This window comes from Pseudonaja textilis, chromosome Z (genome assembly GCF_049901715.1).
Source record: "Pseudonaja textilis isolate UNSWEBS1 chromosome Z, rPseTex1.2, whole genome shotgun sequence".
Lineage (NCBI taxonomy): Eukaryota > Metazoa > Chordata > Lepidosauria > Squamata > Elapidae > Pseudonaja > Pseudonaja textilis.
The window spans coordinates 132,569,568-132,584,031 of NC_142008.1; the positions used below are offsets into that span (position 1 = coordinate 132,569,568).

Consider the following 14,464-nt stretch of genomic DNA (forward strand, 5'->3'; position numbering starts at 1 on the left):
CTCCTGTAGTTCATTTCCAATTATTCTAACTTGCCATTCTCATAAACGGGCGGGGTATTTTGCCTCTGTCCCAGGAAAAACAAATTATATTCAAATCTCATCCTCTTCTATTTGTACGTTTATGCATTCCGAACGTCTTAAACGTCACTCTTCCAGCCCTGCCCTCATCCCACAACTGTCAATCAAGATGAGGGAAGCGTAAGCAACCCAATCGAGACCGGCTACTGTATACGGACTGCAAAAATAAAATAAAAAAAAAAAAATCCTGCTCGTCAGGAGATGCGGCAGAGGACAAGGTTTTTCAGCCTGGGCAACTGAGACGTGTTTCCCTTCAGCTCCCAGATACTCAGAATATGCTGGCTGGGGAATTCTGGGAATTGAAGTCCACAAGTCTTCAGGTTGCTCAGGTTGACAAACGTTTGAGTTTTGTGTTGACTCTTTGCTGCCATCTTGTCGTCAGCTAGACTTTTGCAGCCCAAATTCCATAGGCCTGCCAGAATCATAGGGTGGTTGTCTCCATGGCCACTAGTACATTTAGTTGCCACATCACTGAGGGTTTTCCCTTTATCCTGCTGCTTTATACCGTTTATTCCCTCCATCCTGCCGCTGAGGTGCCTTAAATCATCTCTTGCTATTCTGCTGTTAAAACCCCATATTTCCTTTTTTCTTGACAGTGTTTTGGATACTATCAAGCACATCACTTGGAAACCCAGGTTGAATGCTAACACTAGACCCATGTTTACCGAACTGAACCCAAAGCACAAAGATGAGTTTCAACTGGGAGAAACAGGCACCTCCAGCTAAGTGTTGCTGATTTTATCCCCATGAGCGCCATTTGTTCAACGATTGTTTGCAATTATGATAGCAAATGTTGAGACTTGCAACTTTCCCTTGAACGTTTGGCCTTCACAACATTCCCCCAGTCAGGTAAGAACGATTCAGGCACTTGGCAAATACCTTGCAATTAGAACATCACAATGTCATGTGATTGCCATTTGTGACCTTCATTGCTTGTTTCTGACAAGCAAGGTCAATGGTGAAACGAGCAGGAAATTGCAAACAGGAATTACATGATATTGCAATCACATGGGATTTGGTTAACCATTGTAGGAAGTTAGCACCCATCCCTCCTAGAAAAATGAAATATCCTAGGAAATAATAAAAAGGCAGAATATTTCCCCTAAAAGAGTAGAAACACAGAAGCAGAAACTCACCTCAGAAGCAGAAGCTCACCCCCACCTTTGTTAATGGGTGGGCCATTATGGCCTGGGCCAGAATACTTTACATAACAAAGATCTCCAGGTAAAGCTATAGAAATTGCCAAAAGCCCTTTCAATGCATCATCATCCAGCAAGGCTCAACCAAGCCTGGAACTCAGGTGAAGCCATGTGGTCCAGACCAGGGGTCGACAACCTTTTGGACCTCAGGGATCACCCAACTCATAATTTTAAATCCCAGGGACCACTAACTGGTTCTGTGGGCGTGACCTAATTTGTGGGTGTGGCTTTGTGGTCATGTGACTGGCTGGGCATGGCTTGTATGTAAATATTATAAATGTTTATATAAATATTGAATCTTTTATTAAAACAAGAGCAACTTTTATCCAAAATCAGGCGAAGCAGGCAGGCAGATTGAGTTGCTCACAAAATCATTCAGTGATCTATCTGCCATTGACTAGCTCAGTCTCTCAAATTTGCTTGCCGTGAGAACCTTCAGTCCTAAGGGAGGTTCGGCCCTGCTTAAAAGCAGAGCTGAAGATTTAAAGACTAGCTAGAAAGCAAGAAATCCAACAATTTCCTGCTTACTAGCTAATCTAAATCTCCCGACACAGCAGAACACCGGATGGTTGGAAAAAGGAAAAATAGCAAGTTTGCTGGGTAAGGAGTGAGTTGGCAGGGAGGGTTTCCACGGGCCATGTGGGTGGCGTAGGCTTGTGTTTTTGCGCAGCCTGGATTAATTGCTTTGGGGTGTGCTCTGGGGGTGAGATTTCTCTGCGGCCCACCAGTGGGCTGCGGCCCACCGGTTGGCAACCACTGGTCCAGACAAAGACTACAAAGTTAACTAAGACCCCCACCTCCGGGAATCTGACAGCCAATGGGATACATTTCTTGCACAGGAACAGGAAACACTAAGGTAGGACCCAACAGAGGGTATATAAGGGTCTCTCAGCATCTTGGCCCTTCTTTTCCTTCACCCAACATCTTGCAACATGTGATCATCCTTTTCATTTTAGAGCTCCAAGCCATGTGGTCCTGTCCACCATTAAACCATCTTTTCAAACAGCCTCCATGTTTCCAGTGTCTTTTTCCCCACTTGGGACTGAACCAAGAAGGATAATTCTTCCAACACAATGACAACTGGAACCGCCATAACTGCCATCAGAAGCCAGCATGGTCATATGACATCATGCTTTATTAATGTTGTGCAGTGACAGAATTCATGGCCCTAATTACCATATTTTAGCCAGGATTACCTATATAAGATTGTTGCTGTTTCTGTCAGCAAGGTCTATTGCTTGTTGAGGAAGGAATGCCAGATTTTGTCTACTTCTCAGGTTCTTTCTGGATGTTGCTGGTTGTGGCTGCTACAACTAGAACTGCTGTTCCCTTGCAGAATCAGTCAAGGACAAAGATTGCTCATTATCAGATGCTGCTCCCTCCCTTGTGTTAACTTGCACTACTCATCAGTCTTGTTATTTGTGACATGGGCTCTTTTGGGACATGTGTTACATTTTATTTTAGAAGAGTGCTGGATCCATGTTCCAAAATAGCTCACTTGACAGGTGAAAGTCACAGAGCCTTTCTGCTCCTGTCATCTGATAATGGGATAATTTGGTTGTTGGTGAAACTGCCATTCCAGATGGTTTCCTCCACTTGTCCCACTCTGCCCCCTCCCCACATGCACCTATAAGGGAGAGCAATTGGAGAAGCAAAGCCAGAGATTTCTTTGTCTTGTTCTGTGTTAAAAGCAAAGATGGGCCCATTTGCTGGCCTTGTAACTAAAGCAGAGAAGGGCTTGATTTTCAAGGCAGGGCATCGCAGCTGGCCTCTTTTCTGTTGCCCTTTAATACAACCACCTGGCTGTGTTGGCAGAAAGTTATTTTGCTGGCCTCAAAAGCAGACAAGAAAGGGAGTAGCAGAGAGATCTAGACAGTTGCTTGTCTTTCTTGTATCCTTACCTGGTAATTCACTTAAGGACCCCTTACTAATTAGTAGGTGCAGTGATCTTTGTAAAGCTTTGTAGCAGAAAATTATCTGTTATCTTACTTATGTACTTAATTGCTACTTAGAAGAAGATGAATGCCAGATAGGGAGAATTGTTTATTGGTTTACAATCTTTTCCAAATAAGGATTTGTATGCAATCCTTCAGAGCAGCCCTGTTTAGAATTACATAGAAAACAATTTGCCAGGTAAGGCTTTAGCAGTCACTCTTAATCTTACCTGATGTATTAGAATAGCCTCCCACTAATCTGATGCATGCTTCCCCCCCTCAAAAGTGTATGTTTGGACATCCCTGGGAGCTGCTGTCCAATGCATCTAGAATACAGTGCATCCTTTTAAAAAAAGCATCTCTATTTCTATCTGCAAAAATCCAGACAATCACTAGAAGGCAGCGAAATATAGAATTTTGAAACTCTTTGCTATCTGATGGCGCTTTGAACGCTTGCAGCACAGAAATGCATGTAATGTTCCTCATGAATTATAAAACTTGGTTGCATCAAATACAGGGGTATATGCAGCTGTAACTCAGAATAATATTTCATAGATTTCTTTATTGCTGAGATAAATGTAAAGAAATGTAAAGAAACAGTTGCTGACTTACAGTCTGGGTGAAATATCTGTTGGATCATAAATGTTGGAAATAATTGATCAACTCTACAAAAAATTATTGGATGTCTAGTGTACAATGTTTCTTACTTGTTAAAGTGATACAGGACTGAGTTAGCTTGATGAGACTCTTGCATAAAAAAACCCCCAATGCAGTGCTGTTGCAAGCTTGCAATTCGAGTGATAGACAGTAGAGAGTGGGATTTGATCATCTCGCTTGAAGCTTCCATTTCTTCTGCCAGAATCTGTTAAACGAATGGATGAGGTGACAATAAACTGCAGTGCTGTCAATGGGGGGACTGACAGAGCTGAGAAAAAAAAAAAGGCTCTCTCAGATAGCAAAATGTATGAGTGTTGACTTTTGAGCCTGAGGCAGGGCAGGAGGACGGGTCGCTTCTGAATCACCTATGTCAAATTATTCTATGGATGCTCATCAGTTGGCCATTGGCCAAGCAAGTTGGCCAGTGATAGATTTAGCGCTAATACAGAACAGAGATGGACCATGTTACTATAGCCCATTTCCAGTGAATCTTAGCTCTTTTCATGAGTTTATGAAGCTTGTTAAAATATTTCTTTGGAGATGTGATACACTTTGCTGTATCCTTTTCCTTAAGCATCTGTATCTCTGCTCAGTTCTTTCACAAACAATCTTCAAATTCAGTTTATATGAAAGTATTAAAAGAGGAGAAGAATAGCTCCTTTCAAAACTTTACCTTCCCTTGGGGTTTCCAGGAGAATGCAAGGCATTTGAGCAGGATGAGGACCTGATCAATACATTTTTTCAGCTTGGAGAACATGAGTGGCAGAGGTGCAAGAAGTTAGCTGTTCATGTACTAGGGTTTGAGTGGAAATGTTAGTATTTCTACTTTTTTTCCTCTGGGTCCCCAAAGTAAGTAAAAGGCTGGGAATCCATAGGGTTAGCTCCTTGCTTTCTGGTTGGTTTTAGTGGTTGCTGTGTCATCTTCTACTTCTTCCCAATTAACCCCAGGCATCTTTCTTCCTCAATTGAGCTTCTCCTCTTTAGTGGGCACCTTTTTGTTTCCTGGCTCCATCTTTATTTCATTCAATTCATTCAATCAATCAATCAATCGTCACATTTCTATACTACCTGCCTCACCTACGTGATTCTGGATAGCTTACAATAAAATACTTACAATGTTGCAAAGTATAAAAGCATAAATAAGAACAAAATTAAAACCCAAATTATAATGTTACAATATCAAGTGTTAAAAAGGGAGATATCGCATACTCATGGCCCCAATCATCCCCAGGTTGAACACGCTTCAACCCTGTGTGTAGATAACTAGGCTGAGCCGAGGGCGGGATCAAAAGCATAATCAGATGGGAGTCACCACGCCCCCATAAGAAATCTAAATCCACCCCCCCCACCTTGAAATCTGTTGACTCTTATCTGCTGCCAATTTTCTTTGTCCATTAGTAGATCAGATTCTTGTATACAGATTGCATGAAATAAACTCACAGTGCTTTTGAACTCTGGGCTCCTGATTTATTGCACCTGACATTATGCCAATTGGCAGAACTTGGCCTCAGCACTCTTTCTGAAGGCAAGAAAAATGGGGGCACATCTCACTTCTGGAAATAAGGTGTTCCAAAGGATAGGGCCACAGCAGGGAAGACTCTCATCCTGGATCCTACCATTAAAAATAATGTAACTAAAGGGATTCACTACAAATCCTCTCTGCCTGACTGGGTGGGATGGGATGATATAATTGGGATGAGATCGTTTCTGAGGTAATCTCCTATATGTGAATCTCAAGAGGATGGCTCTCATTTGTCCAATACAAATCTTCTTTTATTCAAAGATTAACTTAGTCTTGTGCATTTTCATTTGTGATACTTAAGTAGTTTTTAGACTATGGACTGGTTTTAGAGTTGTCACAAATTAGGGGGAGACTTGGCTTTAAGCAAAAAAAAAAAAAAAAAGACCAGAACCCTCTTTGTATCATGAAGGATAAAGAATTGGGACAAAAATTTCTTTAAGAAACTTAGAACAGATACTAGTGCATGGATCATATCACAATAGGAATGAAAAGACTTTGGTTCCAATCTCTACTTGGTTTTTAAGGATTGTTAAAGAACTACTTGGTTTCTTTCAGCCAATCTTCACCCAAGGTTGATGCGATAATAAAAGGTATGATGGAATGAGGGAAGATTTTCACATATCTATGAGCCTTGAACTTAAAGAAAATATATGTTCTAGATATAATAAGAAATGTGTTAAATAACATAATTCATAGCCAGTTATTGGTATAAGAGGTAGCCCAAATCTGAAGCTCAGAAAAAAAATACAGGTAGGATCCTTCCCCCCACACATAAACATGTGGTAAGATGCTGGTGCTTATGATAATGATGACTGATAAATTACATTTCTATAATTGTATCTCAAAAATATGCCTGTCAAGATGCACCAAATATTCCTACCTATGGAAGAAGAAAGGGAATAAGCTGTGATGTTAAAGGTGAATGAAGTACAGATAGTTATTATTTTATTTCTAGACACAGAATTGGGATGAAATCTTAAACCAAGGTTGGCTGGTCAGGATAGAGGACATCACCAGTATGGAAGTATCCTTAGGTAGACCATAGGTCAATCAGTAAAGAATCATGATAAAAATGCGTATTTGACCTCTGCCCCAATCTGAGGGTAACCTTCACATTTCAATCTAAAATATGCCCTTGGTCAGGAGATTAGAGACCCATGAGAGGATATTTTAAGTTTAAGGAGAATGCTTTATCACATGAATTTGTCATCTGCTTATGTTGGTGACAAGGAGCTCTTGACATTCTGTCACATTATTGGCACCCAAATGAGGATTGGGTGCCAGTGCTTTGAGGTCCAGGGTGATAGGAGAGGAATGAAAACTGTGAAGAGGGTACAGCCCAATGTGTTTGCCTCTACCCGCCCGTGTTACTGGCATAAAACGAGATTAGCGATGGAACTGTGTCATATTAATCTGAGCTCCCAGTGGCAAATCCAATCTCCGCTATCACCTCTTTGACCTTCAGCCTATGTTGCTACCATCCACCAGCTTGGGTAGCAGCTGTTTGTGTCAGGATTTTTCACAGCTCCGATATGCATCAAGCTTTGTGGAGCAGACGACGATTGAGATTTTTAATGTGATGCTAGGATAATCTTTCTTTCTTTCCTTCCTCCCCAATCTACCTTTCTTTTCTGGCTGTTCCTCAAAGTTAGCTATAGAGCAAGTGGGTGGATAGAGGTACCGAGCTCAGCAAAATAGGAGTTTAAAAGTTCTGATCCAGGTGCCACAACTATTTAACAAGCTTTAATCTGTCACTGAAATCAATGGAGTACATTAGCAGAAGATGAAATATTGACCATTTTTGTTATCACTCATGTACAACAGGGGGAAGAGAGCAGAACAGAACATACTTAACTCTAAATCTATAGTTCTCTTTGTTTGCCTTTCAAAAATTAATTTTTAGAATAGGCAGCCTTTCATATCTATGGAAATATGAAAATTTATAAGTATGTATTCCACAAGCGTGAAAAACTCATATGGCTATCACAAGTTACATTGCATTTTTAATGCAAACACTTTTTTTTGGTAGTTCCACATTTATGTTATACAGTACACTACATTATTCATTCTTATAAAGACTCCTTTATTCCAAATATTACTAGACCACAATAATAAACTTCCCAGCATATGTCTTGTTAAGAATTTCCAGTTACTTTTGCAGGACTATTGGAAAAGGTTTCCACATCGGATCTTGAGAAAGGGTTATTCCTGGGGTGCATGATTAGGTTATTGCCCTGTGATCGTATCTATCTCAATGGCCTTGAAAAGAAATGCACATTTTTAAACTCTGCAGAACTGCCTCCCTCTGTTGCATTTTCATTATAGACCAGACATATTCCAGTTCTGTAGAATTTCATCTAACCATCATTTTCACTATTTACAGAATGTTTCTTCTCCATTTACTTCCTGGAGCTTCATAAATGAGACAACTACAATGGGATTGCCATTAGTACAGCATCATAAAGCATCTTCTTACAGAGCTTTCAATCTCTTTACAATAAACATTGTATCATCAGACTTCTATCTAACTACTATTAACTTAATTTGTATTCTCACAAACATCAGCATGGGCAGTTTTGAAGCCCATGAAATAGGTATTCTTTCTTGCAAGTTTCCCTGTGCTTAAACTTTCCCTTTCCCCTCACATTGACGTACTTTATATCAATAACTCCTTAACTGTCCTCAGAGACAAATGATCTAGAAAAGTCTTCCATTTGTTCCATAGTATTTCTTCTAGCAACGACCAAACTGAGATGCTTGAATTTTTTGGGGGGAGGGGGGGGGACAGTCAGTCAAAGTATGAAAATGTGGTCCTTTGGCCAATTGTTTTAACAGCCCAACTATGTGAAGTCTGGTGTGGGTGCTACCCCTTCTTTCCTCAGCTCTCCTCAGTTGAGGGACATGGATCACGTCACGTGGTAGTGGTTGTTTCATTCTCCACACTCACCCTCTGTTTTCCCTGGCTTTCGTCTTCCTCCTCTTCCTCATGACAGGTTGTAAGTGCCACTTCATTCTCATAGCAGAAGGAAGAACGAGCAGCAGTGGTTCCCACAGGGGAGACCCTGTATTTATGTTGGCTGAGTTCCTTGGCACTGCATGCTGGGGTTCCAGGCACCTCATATGTACGATGGAAGTGCTGGTAATCAACCTCATAATGCCCACGCCGTTCAAAGAGTACAGGCTCAAAACGGTGTCCCCAGAGCAGTTCACTTGGCAGATAGGAACTACGGCATTGAGTGGTCATGGCAGTAGCTTCTACCATACCTTCCAAAATGACCACCAGTTCAAAGTCAGCGTTGGCCAGCTCCATAGGACCATACTCGTACAGAGGGCTTTCTGCATCAATCACATGCACAATGGTCACAGGGGAGACCAGAAAAATGCGATCAGTGCCACTATCAAAGCCCACATTAACATCGATGTGATCCAGGGGAATGTATTCGCCTTCGGGGGTCACACGAGGCTGTGTGAAAAGGAAACAAAGGAAGGTGGAAAGGTTATAGGACAAGGCGTAAAATCCATCTTGTGGAGCCAACTGCCATTTCTGATGATTGGAAAAAATGTAATTGAAGTTGTTGGCTCTCTCAGTGTACAGCCTAGATCAACCCAAGGTTTCATTGCATGATTGTTACATGGCATGTAGAACTTAAGCAGCATATTATGAACATGCTCTATGCCACTCAGAAACCAACCTTGTATTCATCAGTCCTTCCAGATCCATCATAATTCACTTTCTCACTTCTTAAACCCATCCATCCATCCATGCATCCATCCATCCATGCATCCATCCATCCATCCAATATTAGTATTCCTGTAGCCGCTGCTCTTAGTTTTCCAGCCAACTTTGTCTCCTCCAAATTTTCTCTAACTTGCTCTCTCACTCTCTTCCCAATCTAGATTCTTTTCATCCTTTCCTATATATGTATCCCAGGTATCACAGAAGATTATATCTTAAATTTTTTCCAGATGTCTTACTGCCTTCTTCCCTGTTACTGATAGGTTTCTAACCAATATTCTCCTTACCTGCAACAGCTGTGCACGGACATGGGCCTCTACCAGATGACTCTTCCTCAGGTTAGCCACACGCCACATAAGGCATAGCTTTCCATCTCTCATGGCCACCACAGCAGTCTCACTAAAAACAAGGGTTTCGTTGCGTTTCTTTGGCTTGGCTATCTTGGACATAATGGCTCCAATGATGAAGGCATCAATGATGCATCCCAGAATGCACTGCAAGACCACAGCCAGGACAGCCGAGGGGCATTCCTCTGTCACACTACGGAAACCATATCCAATGGATGTCTGGGTCTCCAAGGAGAAGAGGAAGGCAGCCATGAAACTGGTGACCTCGGAGAAGCAAGGCCTTGAGTTGGGAGGTTGGTCAGGTGCAAGATCACCATGAAGTGCAGCAATGAGCCAGAAGGTGAAGCCAAAGAGAAGCCAGGAGAGCACAAAAGAAAGGCAGAAGATGAGGAACATCCAGCGCCAGCGGATATCCACACAGGTGGTGAAGATATCGGTGAGATACCGCTGACCCTTTTCACTCATGTTGACAAACTGCACGTTGCAGTGGCCATCCTTCTTCACAAAACGGCTGCGTGGCTGGATGGTGACAAGTTTGCCATTGTGGCAGTTCTTGGGGGATTCCACGGACTCGTCTTCTTGGAGTTCTCCTTCCCCACTGCCCCCACTGAAGTGCCGGATGACTTTGGCTACCCCCATCTCTGAGGTATGGGGTGTTGCCTTGGCCAAGGTGAGGTCAACTAGAGGGAATTGATGGCCCAGCCTGGATGCTGTGCAAAACAAGCCAATCCTCAGGAAGTGTTAACAGGAGAGACTACGGTGCAGGAGTTCCTTATAAGTTTTTGTCAACCTAGAAGTGGAAAGAGGAGACAATGCATACAATCAGTTTATACATGGGCATAAATGCAAAAAAAAAAAAAGTTCATTTACTTCAATGCTTGATTTTTCAAAGGAATGGTGGGAAGCTGAATGATAGAAATTTGTTCAACATTTTAGTCACTGAACATATTCCTTTGAAAGGTGTATTTTCCTAGCTTGTAAAATACTTCTAGTCTTAGAAGATACTTTGCTTTCCTACAGGATCTCAAATTGAAGACAGTTTTTTTTTTAACAGAGTGAGAGCCTACTTTCTTTCAGTGTCTCAAAGTTTGCATAATTTTATTGTGGCTTATTATGATTCTAACCCTAATTTCTAAAAAGAGAGAGGACAGAAGTCAAACCTATCTAGAAACCAACATTACTTCAAGCCTCGGGATAAGCCTGGAACTATTAAATGTAGAGGGTAGAACACAAAGTGCACTAAGCCATGTGCCAGGCTGAAGCTAAGGCATAAAATGGGATTGCAATTCTGAACAGCCAAAGCTAACTGGACCTAATATGATGAAAATATATATATATATTAAACTGGCAAATGAGCATCTGTGAAAAGCCCTGATTGCTTTGTGACCTTTGGCCACAAATATTATGCTATTGTGATTTGAGGATTTTTGTCTCCATTTTAAATCGGTTTTGGAGGACACTCAAATTAAGTTTAAAATTCCACAATGTTCTGGCTTACTGTAGCCTATTTCTTTTCAGGTGAACATCCTTCATTTGTTTTAATAATCTTTTGGAACCTGTAGGAATGGAATGCTAGGATTCAGAAAGCTGTCTTTTTTAGCACTTAATGGGAGTGACTGCCTATTGGGCAATCAATATTCTCTCTGCCATTTCCCATCTGGTTCTCCATTGATTCTCTTGCCAGTGAATCACTTAAAATCAATCTCTAGCTTTGCTAATATAACAACAGTCTTATTAATTTTCACTCTTATGAGTCCCAGTTAGCACTAAAGACTACACACACACACACACACACACACTTATTTCTGTCTACCGCTGTCATGGTTGACCTCATTAAGGCTGCAATTTTCTGCATGTTGGCCTGAGGATAAACCCCATAAATCAGAGAGCGAATGAGATAGGATCAAAGCAAAAGTCTTTCCAACATCATTTTCATTTGATTTTAGAACTGTCACAAATAAGGTATTGAGAATTTGTTAGGTCTCAGAATAAAATATGTTTTTCTTTCCTTGATTCCTCACCCTGAGCTCTCACAAACATAGAAACATAGGAAACCAGACAGCAGAAAAAGACCCAGGGGTCCACTGAGTCTGCCCTTTGAGTTTGTTTGCTCTTAATTTATGTATTTATATTTTAGATATTTTTTATATTTAGATAATTTTATTTATGTTATTATTTATTTATTTTTAATTTGATAGACACATGTGTATCCCAGGCATCAGTTACTGATGACTGACCACTACCTCCACTGAAAGTTGTTTCAAAACTTCCATTACCAGTTACTCTATGGTAAACAGGGCAGCTGATAAATTTAATAAATAATAATTTATTATTTTTTGTGAAGTAATACTTTCTAACATTACTTTTGAACTTCCCTCCTATCAACTCCTAGTGTTTGTTTCTTAACATCTATGTTCTTGAATGATTTTATTGGACTCACAAGCTTCCTTGCCAGTTCTTCCAATGATATTATCCTTCTATGCAGTTATATATTCCTCAAACCAAACAGCTCTACTATCTCCAATCTATATCTTCAGTTGTTTTCTACTAAGTATTGAAAAAAGCATTCAGAAAATAGTGCATTCACCATTCCTTCCTCTCCGTATCTGAAATGCTCCACGTTTCTATAGCTGACAATTTAACCATAATACATTTATTTATAGCTTCAATGAGAATGATTTTCAACCTCTTTTTCATTTTCCATTCTTATTCAGCTGAATTAGATTAGATTAGATTCAACTTTATTGTCATTGCCATGGATACAGGCAGCGAAATGCAGTTAGCATCTATCCAGAAGTGCAAAACAACACTAAAATATAAATATATGTATGCAAATATGCAAGGCATCTAAGAATAGGTCAATGAAAAACACAGCAAAATGTATGTAGATGAGCACACAAAGATAAGTGTGACTGCACATATATGAACATGTACAACTATACAAAATGTTTATGGACACACTGAATATAAATACAAATGCACATACACAATACATCAATACAATTATCTTTTAGTGAAAAAAACGATGGCTATTTTTCTTTCTTTCTAATAAAGCTTCTCTACTAGTTTGGTTAAGGCACCAGGCTAGAAATGGGAAGACCATAAGTTCTAGTTCTGCCTTATGTACAAAGCCAGTTGGATGATTTTGGGCTAATTACTCTCTTTCAGCGCTAGGAAGGAGGAAAGAGCAAACCACTTCTGTAAAAAACAAGAAAACTGCAAGGACTGCCCTAGGTAGTCACCAGGAATCAACACTGATTTGAAGACACAATACATGACATATACACGTTTCTCTTCAAGAGCTACAAAAGATAATTTGGGAAAGTTATTGTTATTATTTTGTCATGCTGTTGAAATGATGAAGTTTCCTCTACAGAAAGCTGCCCAAATTATTAAGAATACAGGCATGGGGGTGGGGGAATAATATTTATTTATTTCCTTGTTAAATTTAGTTGCTGACTTATCTTGCTGTGGGGCTACTCTAGGCAGTTTACAATAATGAAAAGGAAGAAAATGAAAAGAGTGTAAACAGAACAGAATCAAAATAATAGGCCCATAAAATAAACAATGAAAAAGAACACAATATGTGTAAAAAGAACTGGTTCTCTTCTCACATTAAATGTTCCAACTAAGAAACAATCTAACAATAAGAGCAGTTTGGCAGTGGAATTAATTATTCAGAGAAATGGTGAGGACTTCCCTTCATCCGATCAGCCATCATTCCAGGATGCATTAATTCAGATTCCTGCACTGACCCGAGTAACGATTAGACTGGATGGCTCCTCACAACTTCACAATTCTGATTTTTTTATACTACTTTCCTTCACTTCAAAGGGTTCTCCACTGTATCCAGAAAATGGATTTGTCCAAAAATATCATCTCCCTACGGTAGAGGACAAGCTTTGTGGTGGAAAATGTGCTTTATATTCCTCCTCTACAGGACTCACCTGATTTATCTGGCATGTCTTGATTTCTCCTCCTAAGCTTCTCTCCCTTTTTGGGGAAGATGGGATTAGCAAAGAAAGCCTTCAAGCCCCCAAGGAATGACTTTTACCTAGCTCCTGTTGCAGGCACAAGGGTATTCGCCTAGAAAGTGTGGCTTGCGTTAAGTGAGGGATATTGTGCTTATTTATCTGGAAGCCCAGGGTGTGGCCAGACCCATCAATAGGATTGGCTTCTTCCTCAAGAGTGAGGCCTTCAAAGACTTTCCAGCCAACAGTCTTTCAAGATGAATTGTTAATCCTTCAGGGCAAAGAAACCAGCCAAAGCCACATTCAGCACCCTGAGGGAAGAAGAATGCAACAGGAAGGAGGGAAACCAAATTGATTTCCTTCAGAAGAGAGAAAAATTATCGGAGGGAAGCAGAGAAGCTACTGACCCCATTCAGGGAAATAATTTGCTCTGTCCTGTTCCACATACACAGGGAATTATAGGCAGAATTCCAATGAAAATAATGATGGCGGGGTAGCATTTTTAAAATAAAGTTGTTAATTTTGTCTTAGTCTTCTACTTGAGATAAATCTGTTACAATTAGGGCAGGAACATTTTATGTGATACTGGAGTATGAAAATTATCACAATAAATATCATAAATTATTAGATGGCAGGCAGAAGATCCATTAAATTGTGGCTTTTTGGCCAATTTGCGCTCTGATTATTCATTTTCACTGCAACATGATAATCCAGTGCTTAATTTTGAAAATCATCATATAGTTCTATTACAGTGCTGCTGCTGCTTGGTTTGGTGATCAGTAAAAATTTAATAAAAAATTTATGCAATGGTGGGCAAGTAGCAAGTCATTTTGTACATTCACAGAACAGTAAACCTACAGAGTTATTACATAGTTATTTTACCCATTGAAACTAAGGTTGCAAATAAATAAAAATTTGTCTGAGAGAAAACCTGAGTACAGCATACAACCTCAGCTGGACCAGAATTTCTGTTGCTAAGGAAGTTGATTGTTAAGTGAATCGTACAGTTGTTATGGCAGT

General features: G+C 40.2%; 1 protein-coding gene across 1 annotated transcript in view; it reads right to left on the reverse strand.

Moving 5' to 3' along the window:
- Positions 1–6,247: 6,247 nt before the first annotated feature.
- Positions 6,248–14,464, reverse strand: part of KCNJ14 (potassium inwardly rectifying channel subfamily J member 14) — a 35,028-nt gene continuing 26,811 nt past the window's right edge. Inside the window, exons 2-3 of the mRNA XM_026711873.2 lie at positions 9,414–10,263; positions 6,248–8,853 (exon numbers count right to left, since the gene is read on the reverse strand). Coding sequence (XP_026567658.1) covers positions 8,302–8,853; positions 9,414–10,112 — 1,251 coding nt within the window. The 5' untranslated portion in view covers positions 10,113–10,263 and the 3' untranslated portion in view covers positions 6,248–8,301. The remainder of the gene's footprint in view (positions 8,854–9,413; positions 10,264–14,464) is intronic.